General features: G+C 40.4%; 1 protein-coding gene across 5 annotated transcripts in view; it reads left to right on the top strand.

Moving 5' to 3' along the window:
• The window catches only part of LOC124151760, a 99,483-nt gene extending 92,327 nt beyond the window's left edge, over positions 1 to 7,156 (top strand). For all 5 annotated transcript variants that reach the window (XM_046524422.2, XM_046524399.2, XM_046524424.2 and 2 more), the window contains 5 exons: positions 319 to 427; positions 712 to 1,906; positions 3,131 to 3,286; positions 3,870 to 4,493; positions 5,709 to 7,156. In XM_046524422.2, the coding sequence (XP_046380378.2) occupies positions 319 to 427; positions 712 to 1,906; positions 3,131 to 3,286; positions 3,870 to 4,493; positions 5,709 to 5,957 (2,333 nt within the window). In that variant the 3' untranslated portion in view covers positions 5,958 to 7,156. The remainder of the gene's footprint in view (positions 1 to 318; positions 428 to 711; positions 1,907 to 3,130; positions 3,287 to 3,869; positions 4,494 to 5,708) is intronic.
• Positions 7,157 to 12,792: the final 5,636 nt, after the last annotated feature.

A 12,792-nucleotide genomic window follows, 5' to 3' on the forward strand; every position in this document is an offset into this window, starting at 1 on the left:
GCTTATAACGAAATGGTGGATATAACGAACTGTTCTTTTGGTCCCGGTCATTTGCTGTATATATGTTTATAACGAACTACGGTTATAACAAACTAAAATTTGTGGTCCCTTTGAGTTCTTTATAACCGTAGTTTACTGTACTGAATAACAAAGTTAGGTATCATGAATTTTTTCGGGGATATTATATTTGTTAGTGAAGAGGTGTTTTTAAAAATGTGTACGGTTTATACAAAATATGTCATCCCTAACTTTGTGTTTTCAGTATTTTACCCCAAACCACCGATGCATATTGATTACCAAAATTTCATTTGTATCCAGGTGTCCATATCAATGGCTTGCACGTTTTGGATAAAGCTGTAAATAAGCAGAGCACCCTCTGGTCTGGAGATGTTGTTGAAGCACCAAAGCCATTTACGTTGACTTTCACGTAAGTGTGATATGGAGGGAGTGACTACTATATACTCGTCTATGAATGTATTTCAATTAGTTCACCGCTCGTCAACTTGATGTGAAATGAAAGCCCAATGTTACACGTCCCTTAAGCACGTTAAGCATTATTGTCCATTATGTGTGAAGCCAGTTTTCTGCAACCCCCCCCCCCCCCCCCCTCCCGCCGTGATTTTGCTGTAATATTGCTAAATGCGGCGTAAAACCAATCTCAATCTCATATTATTATTATTATTATTATTATTATTATTATTTATGTTTCAGTGCCACACCAAAACCCCCCACCTGGGTCACGCCTTTGAACCCCGTAATTCCACCAGGTGGAGGAGTGACACCCAGTCCGCCAGTAACGGGCGTGGTTGTACCACCTGGCACTGGAGGTGGTGGTGCAGGGTGGATTGGCGGCGGAGCAGGCGGAGCAGGCGGAGCAGGCGGTGCAGGCGGTGCAGGCGGCGGGGGCACGGGAGTCGGCATTGGTGTTCTTCCATCAGGAACAGGAGGGTCCGGAGTGATGACAGGACCTCTCGCTCAGCCTGTGGCAGCGGCGGCAATAGCTGCCCCTCCTGTTCTGGCCGCGGGAGGACCCAGGGCAGGAGTCGTTGTTGGAACAGTTCTTGGAATCCTGGCTTTGATGAGCAGTTTGATGTGGGCTTTCTATAGATGCAAGCCGGGCTTCTGTGGTGGCTGTGCAGGGCCCGCTTCTGCTAGTCCGATAACCATATCCCCACCAAGACCTGGAAACAACCTTGGCGTTGTCCAAGCCCTGAGCGGATCAGGTGCTGGCGCAGGTGCAGGAGCAGGTGCTGGCGGTGGAGGGGTCAAGATTGTCAATGGTTCACCATCCCATGGAGGGGGTGGTGGTTCCAGTGCAGCCTTCTCTAACTATTTCGCCTCTTCCTCCCAATCAGGAGGAGGAGGAGGTGGAGGTGGAGGTGGAGGAAGCGCAGGTTACGATTCCGCAACTCTTAGAGCCACTAAAACATTCACAAGTTCAGGAACAACAATTGGGACACCGAAACCTGCCAGAGCAAATCTCGGATCAACCAACTCAGCAGCCAGTGGCTATGGATACAATCAAAACACAATGGGTCGGTCTGTAGTAGATGGCGCCACCAACGTTCATGGAGGAACCTCAGTTTCATCTTACAATTATGAAGGCACGGCTGATTATGACATGGCACCCGGAATAAGCGGATCGGCAGCAAACTACCAAAGCAATACCATGGGCCATGCTGGATACTCCACCTCGACCATGTCATCCAATTTTAACTACCATGTACAAAATGTAAGAACAGTAACTGGACAGCAACAAGCACTAGGATACGGGTCATCAAATTTTGTTGCGGCACCTGGCGCCATGGGGGAAGAAGTGAGGGTTGACTGTTGTCTTATTACTGCTGATGGGCGGAGTGTAGTCACAGGATCCAGCTTGGGGCCACCTCAGGTCTGGGATATGCAGGTAACTAATATTTAATTACATCCACCCGATTGTAATAGCTATTGCCACATATAATTCGTTGATTCTTGCAAATAAGAACAAAAACAGTCTTTCTGTAATCAAAAATATATAAAACGCCGGAGAGTAATCAGCCTCGATTATCTGTAGAAACAGATTCCATTGACGTTGAGGTAAAATTGGGGCGAAAATTATATGAATGGATCATTGAAAACCAGTGATGACACTATATGTTCATGAACCTTGTACATAGACTTGTCGCTAACTATTAAAGAGGGACTTTGCTCCAGGAAATGTTGGCCACTTTGTGTCTAGCATTAGAGGTTATGACTGGTGTCATTATGATGCTTGAAGGCCTGAATTAACACTGAGAAATAATTAACTGTTCGATTGGCGTGAAAATAACGGTGAATGATACATGCTGCACGTTATTCATGTGATCTGCCCAGCACACATGTATTCATCATGACAGATTACATCATTAGAAGCGGGTGAAATTCGAAACGTGAACGCCGGAGAAAAATCGCGAAACAGATTCCATAGGCAGTAAAAGGCAAAATAGGGATGAATCTTATATGAAAGTATCACTAAATAAGTAATACTCTGAGTTAGCGAAAAGGATCATGTAGCGGTAGCACCGGCCACTCACATAATTTTCATTAATAATAGAAGTACCAGTTAGCGATGGAGGAGGTGTGGAACTAATTTTAGTTACTGGTTGTTTGTGATACTTGTATATAGGCAAAAATTAAAATTAAAAATATATTATTGTCTCTGTGAAATTAGTATTAGTATTAGCTGCAAGACTGATGTACTCAAATTAATTAAGTTTAGCAATCAGTTGTCTGAATTGGTTTATATCAAATTTGCTAGGATTATCAACTGGCTCAAACCTAGTGCTCTTTAACCATTTTGGCCCAAAGAAATAGTATTATCTGGCGTGAATAGGTTCTGACCATTTTCAGTAGTTTAAATACACCTTAAGTGACGATTCGCGTCATTCAAGAGTTTAACATGAATGTCTATGCACATGAAGATAATTAAACCTTGTTACTCCGGACACCTACTTTCTAAAAGTGTATGGTAGGGAAAGAACTCTCATGGTGGGTTTCTCCATTATTCGGACACCCTTTACTCCGGACGGTTGAGCAATAGGAGCAATGACTGGTTTCTGTCAGGTTTTCCGTGACACTCACTAATCCATCAAGTGCTATTGTTTTGTTCCAGAGTGGTGAATTACTTCGAATAATGAAAGGAGATACTCTAGGCTCGACTAACTTACACTTGGCCTGCAACGACAAACTGCTGGTGGGGGCCGTGAACGCTGACTTAGAAATCAACAACTTCTCCACAGGCAAGGGGGTCACGAATAGGATGCTACAGGTGAGGTTCGGAGGGTCCCACTCCAAATGTACATTGTTTCACTGGACGGCTGCACTGGGGCTTGTACGTGTGCCTTATACAGTGAATAGAGAAACGGCCACACTTAATAGTATGAGGGAGCAATACGAATAGTGCCATGTGTATGTTTGTAGCGTGTCAGTATAATCTCAGTATCAAAGACTGGTTATTCTCAAGTTTTTTGTCTTGCCCATATGTAATCTTGCAGTGCATTTTGTAACAGTCAATATATCGTTCATATATCTGGTAGTCTTGAGGTGATGGGGGGCGGTGGGGGTAGCCTGGTGGTTAAAGCGTTCGCTTGTCATGCCGAAGACCCGGGTTCGATTCCCGACATGGGTGCAATGTGTGAAGCCCATTTCTGGTGTCCCCTGCTGTGATGTTGCTGGAATAAAGCTAAAAGCGGAGTGAAACAATACTCACTCACTTACTTGGGATTATAGTGTGGTTGTGCCTATTTAGATTCACTGTTTCATGATATCAAGAGCATTCACACATATTTATGCACACACAACAAGCAGGGGGTGTTTTGTGAGTCACTAACTTCTATTGTCCTTCAATCCAGATCTGGGACTTTAGTTCCGGTCGCCCTCTGGAGATGGCGGAACACGAATACTGCTCAGCGTTGTGCGTCATGGGTGACGGAGACAAAGTTGTTTTCGGCCGCACAGACAAGTACGGTTCTGGAACAGAGGTGATTCTCTGGGATCTCATGGGCAACCAACCCATAAAACATATGAGATATGATTGCCCAATTGGAAATAATGACTTTGTCAATTACCTAAACCTATCTCAGAACAATCGGTACGTGGTAGTAGGCTTTACCAATACTTTCGACAATTTCGCCGAATATGTTGTGTTTGATATGACAATCACCAGCTATAATGTAATGGAACCAAGCTGCCGCCGTCTCGACGCCAACCCTGACTGCACGGCTGTTTTGCCTCGTGACGAAGCTGTTACTGGATTGCGTAATGGTGACCTGGTTATCTGGAGCTTGCGTACTGGTGAAGCCAGCCGTCAGTTGGTTTCCGGTGCAAGTGCGCATGCTCACAGCCGTGAGGTGAAGGCCGTTGCAGTGTCTGATGACAACAGGTACCTGGTGTCGGCTTCTGCTGATGGCACGCTGAAGGTGTGGGATATGACAACCGAGAGACAGATTCACACTCTGGCTGGACACTCTGATGAGGTGGGTACATGGTAGCTAAGAACAGTCCTTGAGTTGACATGTCAGCCTGATGGGTGTGAGTGTGTGTTAGTGTGATTACTGAAGGGATGCAAGTCTTATGAATCCCACGAGCACGGTGTCAGACCAAGAAACATCATTAGGGCTAACCGTAGTGGTATTCCATGACCATACGTTTCTGGCAGGTCTAAGGGACGCAACTCTGCACAGCGAGTAGCGGCGCCTTAAGCGACCATTCCCCATGAACACTGAGGGTCACTAGACCCGTGAAGATCCGGGGTAGAGTAGGTCTTCAGCAACCCATGCTTGTCGTAAGAGGCTACTAACGGGATCGGGTGGTCAGGCTCGCTGACTTGGTTGCTGCATGTCTTTCATGATGTCTTGATTATCTGGTCCAGACTCCAATATTTACAGACCGCCGTGATATAGCTGGAATAATGTCGAGAGCGCCGTTTAAGAACAAACATCGCTAGCTACAAACATTCTTCATAAAGAACTAAGTGATTTAACTAATTTATAGATACTTCGTAGATACACTTTTGGAATAATGTGGCATACATGTATGCTTGGAAATAGTGCCTAATTATTGCAGTATTGTGTGTAATACATGTTGTAAAAGTGAAATGAAGAGTATGACTTGGCAACGCTTTTTATTATACCAGAGACCGCCTCCGTGGTCTAGTGGTAGAGCGTCCGCCCGGAGAGCGGAAGGTCAAGGGTTCGATCCCTGGCTGCGTCATACCAAAAGACGTTAAAAGATGGTACTTGTTGTTACCCTGTCTGGCGCTCGGCATTAAGGGGCAAAAACAAGGACGGGTCGGCTCGGAGTCAGTATACTGTATCTGAGTGGGGTATTCATGTTAAACTGCAAGCACTATAAATCGGCATCAGTCCGGACCAGCACAAGCAGCCACACACACATGTGCATGCACGTCCTTATATAAGTGCTATATAAGTAATCTTGGACGCGAAAACCCTATTTCACCACACCTATTATACCAGAACCAAGCGGATCAGTGATGTTAATGCTACAGTCAATTCCAAAGGACTGTTAATATCTGCTCGATATAGCCATGCCCATCATTTAATGAAAAACAGCATTTGTTACAACACCGATAGGATTATGAATGCTTTCGTTGGATAGACCATTTGCAGTAACCGAGTTCGACACACCGGATTAGACTTAATGTACAATTTCACTCACTTCTCCTTTGACAGGTATGGTGTGTAGCGATCTCCCCCGACTCCGAGATCGCCGTGTCCGGATCACGTGATGGAACCATCCGTCTGTGGCGTCTCAAGAACGGATCAGAAATCTGCGCGTTCAGCGCCGGCGTGGACGTATTCCACGTCACCATGAGCCATGACAAGAGTACTATTGTTGCTCTGGGAGACAAATATGGCGCCAGGAAGTTGATCATGTTGCAGGTCGTGCGCAGCAAGATTCGACGACAGCTGAGTTCTTAAGTACTTCTGTCTAGAAACCACGAGTTGCCTCCCTTATCTCCTGTGGCTGCAGTAATCTCACGTGCAATGTATTTATTCAACAACCGTTATGCTGCTTTTAATGATACCGTGTAATGCGATTTAATGTAAATTTATTATTACTACATCTGGAAAGCCAAAAATATGTACGTATTCCTATATCACCAGATATGATACAACGATCTCATTATAGTTCATACCTTTGTATATGTATATATTTTGAAAGGCAATTTAATTGTTTGTTTTTAAAAAACAACCTCTAAGCTATTGATTTGAAATTCTAGGCTAAAATTTTAACACTGAATAGAGTAACGACGTTTCTGAACATAGACATGTTTTATTTAGGTTTGGATATCGGTAATATGAAATTTCAACTTTAGATGGAAAAAAACTAGAACGTCTGTAGATTATTTAAAACAACGCTGCCCTACCCTTACTTTCAGTCCTATTCGTTTACTTATATCTTTTAAGTGAAGTATGTATAACTATACCTGGGTTCTGGGATATGTGCATGCGTCTATACGCACGTGCACTGAGCTCAAAGTGCATTCTTGCCATACGCCCTATTCCATATTATCTCGATAAACATTCAGAGTGAGAGAGGGAGCCGGAAGAAATTAACAAGCATAATTGTGTCGAGTCATTAAGTACCTACGCACGATTCTCTTCAAACTGAAGAGAAAATGGAAAATACTCGTCATGTATAATTGTCATAATATACCAACGATTCATAAAATTCTGAAGTCCAAAAATCAAAGATCAACGATCATGAAGTGAGTCACTTCCGGTTAAAGCGGAAGTATGTAACCGGTAGTGCGTACTATGAATCTCTAAAAGAACTATTTTGTGATACGTTTACGTGTTTGATGGTGCTACCGTTCATGTATCCTTCCAATAGTGCCTAGATAGTGCATAACAAATCACCACGAAGTCTTATAACCCGACAGATAGTTGTGAAACACTTAGTAATGCTCTATGTCTTGAATGTATTGTTCTGTAAGATGCTGTTAAATCTTTGAACTTTTTATTTGTATTTTCATGCAGTTTAATATATTCTTTTTACATGTATATGTGTATTTCTGAAGTACGCCTACCATTATTTGAAATATCTTGTGATTGTATGGCATAACACATTAGAAACAAAAAAGTTTGTATGATTAAAATTAAGGCTTGTTTATATACGTACTGTGTTTTGTTGTATTTAGTAATGCGATGGGATTTCTCAGTCATGTTCGCTCAATGACCTAGTTTGATACTGGCCAGTTGGAGTAATACGCCGCCATCCAATGTACACAGTTGCATCCCGTAGATCTACCAGGATCCGCTTGTGGGTTCGAATCCTAGATTTGCCCTGATTACTATTATTGGTTTGCTGCCTCGCATGTGCTCATGAATCGCTCATGATAACAGTCGGAATCTTACAATGGCCTCTGCTTTATGCAGAAAGTTCTTATGATTATGGAAAAGGTGTTTTCGTTTTACGTCTACAATATGTGTCACTTTAGACTTTTCTTTTACATTAAGCTGACACACCGTGTGCCTTCATTACTGTAACAGCCACAAAACAATACTGTGGGTTTGTTTGTGAGCTGGTTCAACACAATTTTCCAATATTGCACAACATGTTGAGGTCTATGAGAAGGATCAAACCCGGGGATTCAGCTGGAGTAATGAATGTTTCATCCACAAAACTGCTCCACCGAAATAGGGCGCTGAATGTGAACAGCAATGAAGGTGGAGCTGAACTTTAAGTGCGGCTGTGGTGAAAGTTAGCGAAGGTATTACATGTGGATATTCAGACTTATACGTCTCTTACCTCCTGCATCGCTTGTGGACCAACGGTCACAGGACAAAGGTCATTGGACACTAGGTGTTTGCGAACATATGGGCATGGACTAGTGCTGAGTTTTTGCACTCATCTTGGTACTTGGATACCTCTACAGTTGACATTTTCAAGGTACAACCAGAAATAGGCTTCACACATTGTACCCATGTGGGGAATCGAACCCAGGCCGAACACTTTGGCCACAAGGCACGAGCACGGTGCTGTACTGACAAAGGAACATAATTGAGTCAAATCTTGCATGGGAACCCATGATCTGCAAATGCTGACACGTCTAAGGGACACAACTCCGCACAACGCGTTACACCATTGGCTAATCCCTACCCCTGGGATTTGCAAATACACGAAGCTTCTGACTGATCTGTCCCTGAACCACATCAATTGATAGAAGCGTCTGTAAAATATAATTCCTAAGCAGAAATGCAAATTGTCTCAACACTGGTGCGACCCTATAACAGTCATGGATAATATGCGTCCGTACTGAGCCATCTGAGTTTTCTTGATGGAGCCTGTCAGGTGTTTTATACCAGGTTTATATATTAACATTACCTAATTGGCGACTGTTTCGTGACGACTAAACCATAATCACCCGTTTTTGTCAGGCTGTTTTCAAAGAAAGGCATTTCGAGTATAACCTTCAAATGGACTGCAAGATGATCAACATGACAGATATTGGATTTCAAAGTTAATCACTTAATCACTCATTCATAATTATAAAGCATTACATAAATACATAAATGCGAAAAAGACCAAAATTATAACATTGAAAAATTCATGCATGGGTGCAATAATGCCTCATTTGAAAACAAATTGTCTTTACTACATATTTAGGGTTGGGTGAGTGAGTTCGAGTTTACGCCGCTTTTAGCAATATTCCAGCAATATCACGGCGGGGGACAACAGAAATGGGCTTCACACATTGTACCCATGTCGGGAATCGAACCCGGGTCTTCGGCGTGACGAGCTCTCGCTTTAACCACAAGGCTACCCGACCGCCCACTACATATTTAGAAACATAAAAAAATAACATTATCTTCTATATGTATATATATATATTCCACTCCTATTCACATTCTCATCATCTTACTTTTTATACTGTGTTTTATCGCCTACTTCTATTTCAAATGCTTGAAAAATCCCCACTACCCCCAGGTCACGTGTGGATGTAGGGGTTTCATGTTAATCGTGGTTATTTTCTGTAATAAAAAGAAAGTTAAAAAAGGAGAAAAGAAAGAAAAAATCAAACTAGTTTCGTGGCTTAAAGTGTAGACTGACATTTAGTCCTAGAAATAAAGTTATCTTGTTTAAAAATATATATCTACAAAATAAAAATAATAAAATCTAAATGGAGCCCTTAACAATCCTTAATTTCGAGCAAGAACATCCTAGACTTGAGTTGGACACCTTTTCAACTTTCTTCTCTTGGGCCTAGGAGAGAGACTACTTAAAGTGTATCCGACATGGATGGAAAAAAAATGTTAATCCATATCAATGAACATTAGGGTGTCATATACCAAAAAGGATTTTAAAATGTTATTTATCATGTTCAATGGCATGACAAGGCACAAAAAACAAATGTACATGTATGAATATTGTTGCATGTTCATATTTTGACCCTTAAACATAAACACGTGCTGTCAAAAGGGCATGATATTATTCAAATATGGCCAATAAGTTTCGTGAACTGAATTCCTTTTATATGTCCAGTTTTGTATAAATATGAAACGTTAACACACGAGAATAACCATCCTCAAAACGGTCGCCGAAACTCTGCAAACCTAAGGCCCAGAACATAGCTATGATATCCCTATCAAATACATCACCATCGAATAACCATGTATTTCTTGTTTCATTTTCGGGTTCGATCCCGGGCCGCGTCATACAAAAAGACGTTAAAAGATTGTACTTGTTGTTACCATGTCTGGCGCTCGGCATTAAGGGGCTAAAACAAGAACTGGTCGGCTCGGAGTCAGTATACTGTGTCTGAGTGGGGTATTCATGTTAAACTGCGGCATGGTATCTCAGTGAGCTAGCACTATAAATCGGCATTAGTCCGGACTAGTACAAGCAGCCACACACACACATACACGTGCATGCACGTCGCTATATAAGTGCGATAATCTTGGACGCGACGTTAAACCCAATTTCACCTCACCTCACCTTGTTTCATTTTCAAATTTAACCACCATCAAACATGGGTGTATGCTTTCTTTTGCCGGCAGTTTACATGTATATATGCCTAAGTAGATCGGCACCTTGAACAGTCCAAATAAATCAATCGATATTATAACATGATACACTTATTATGGAGCCGCGATGGTAATAAACGAATTGAAACAAAATTGAATCATGCTTTTCAGTTTTTTACGTTCTACGCACATTGTTGTCGTGATTTGAATGATTTCAAACAAATCATAGCGGAGACTGAGCCGGTCATTGCTCATGTTACACTGTGGTTACCATGGAGAAAACGACAATATGTCTCTGTATAAACTACGTAACGAATGCCTGTCAAGACTAATACATTGTTAAGAACATTCTCAAATAATAACAATCATTCGATGACTTAAGTATTTAGAGAAAGATGTGATACCAATTATTCGATGGCTTAGATATTTTGAGAAAAAAAGTAAAAATAATTAATCAGTGACTCAGATATTTAGAGAAGTAATACCAAATATTCGATGATTTAAATATTTAGAAAAAGTGAAAACAGTTATTCGATGGTTTAGATATTTAGAGCAAAAGATAAAAACAGTTATTCCATGACTTAGATATTAAGAGAAAACACTAAAAAGCAAGTAGTGGATTATTTAGATCTTCAAAGAAAACAGTAAAAACAATCATTTAATGACTTCGATATTTAGGGGAAATGTAAAATCAGTTGTTCAATGCCTCAGATATTTAGAGAAAACAGTGAAAACAATTATTCAGTGACTTAGATATTTAGAGAAGTAAAAACAAGTATTCAATGCCTCAGATATTTAGAAGAAACAGTAAAAACAATTATTCAGTGACTTAGATATTTAGAGAAGTAAAAACAATTATTCAATGCCTCATATATTTAGAGAAAACAGTAAAAACAATTATTCAGTGACTTAGATATTTTGAGAAGTAAAACAATTATTCAATGCCTCAGATATTTAGAGGAAACATTAAAAACAATTATTCAGTGACTTAGATATTTAGAGAAGAAGTAAACACAACTATTCAGTGCCTCTGATATTTAGAGGAAACAGTAAAAACAATTATTCAGTGACTTAGATATTTAGAGAAGAAGTAAAAACAACTATTCAGTGCCTCAGATATTTAGAGGAAACAGTAAAAACAATTATTCAGTGACTTAGATATTTAGAGAAAACAGTAAAAACAATTATTCAGTGCCTCAGATATTTAGAGGAAACAGTAAAAACAATTATTCAGTGACTTAGATATTTAGAGAAGAAGTACAAACAATTATTCAATGCCTCAGATATTTAGAGAAAACAGTAAAATAAAATATTAGATGACTTAGATATTTAGAGAGGAAAAGTCAAACATACAGCCCGAACCGACATGTAATATATTCATTTCTTTTTTTCTTGTCTCCTCACTCAGCCTTTTATATACCTATTGTTATTATTATTTTCATTTATTGTAATAAACACCATCTACCAAATGCAAGAAGATGCATGTCTGTTCAAAAATGCGATTTCATCATTAAGTATATATGTTGTTATGATCTCATGATATAGGGTATATAGTTGGTTCAGGGGCGATGGGTAGCCTAGTGGATAAAGCGTCCGTTCATCATTTCAAAACCAGGGTTCGATTCTCCTCACTGGTGTAATGTGTAAAATTCATTCATGGTATTCCTCGCTGTGATAAGGCTTTGATACTGTAAGAAGAATAAAAACTCTCCTCAATCAGATATTTCGTTACTCTCATGAAGATCCGGGTTATAAATTGTCTTCAGCAACCCATGTTTGTCGTAAGGGGCGACTAAGGATCGTGTGGTCAGGCTCTCCAAAATGCGTAGATCGATCTCATAATTCCAGTCGATTATTTACTGATCGCCGTAATATAGCTCGAATATTGCTGAGTGAGGCGTTAAACAAATTGTAAACAAACAAAAACTCATTTCGTTAACCATGCGTTATCAACACGTGCCTACACACGAAGGTTATATTATACAACTCCCAAATTACTTTTAGGACAAATCACAAGAATATGGCCTTTTTCTTTCATTCCTTTTTCACACAAGGGTCATACTAAGTAGATCATTTGTAAAACCTTGTCTGACTTTCACATAAGACACATCTCACTTATATACATACCAATAAAATGTAGAAAACAAAGAGTGAGTGAGTGAGTGGGTGAGTGGGTGGCTGTGTGACTGGGTTTGAGTGAGTGAGTGGTTGGGTGTTTGGATAGGTGGGTTTGAGTGAGTGAGCGCTGTCAGCAGTTTTTCAGCCACATTCAGACAAGAATGTATAACATATGTACAATGTATAAACAAAACTTTCGACAAAGGGCAGAATAATAATTATATACAATTCGGGTTATCGACCGCCAGCATACTGGGGAACTGACTGTTGGATCGTAGCAATGTACTGCTCCGCTTTTACTATCGGATACATTAAAGATAAATGATTTGAGAACATTCCACGATATTCCTTAATTTGCACTTTGACGTAACGTGTGAAATGTGGGGCAAAATAAACTATACAGCACAGTTTATTTTATCATATGTTTCATTTTCAGTTGCAAGTATCTTCAGTTAGCGATATCATAAGTGAACTGTAGTGTCAACAATAAAAACATACTTCTACATGGTTTATTTTTTTTAATACAAAGTGACTTAAACCAAAAAAAAAATGAAACAACATTCGCATAATAAACAACTGGTGATGGGTCTCTCAGACATCTCCAACATCTACGTTGTCTCAATATACATGTCAGATTCTCCTACCTCTACGTTGTCCTACTCTACAT

This window comes from Haliotis rufescens, unplaced genomic scaffold, assembly GCF_023055435.1.
Source record: "Haliotis rufescens isolate VD_foot unplaced genomic scaffold, xgHalRufe1.0.p SCAF_4, whole genome shotgun sequence".
NCBI lineage: Eukaryota > Metazoa > Mollusca > Gastropoda > Lepetellida > Haliotidae > Haliotis > Haliotis rufescens.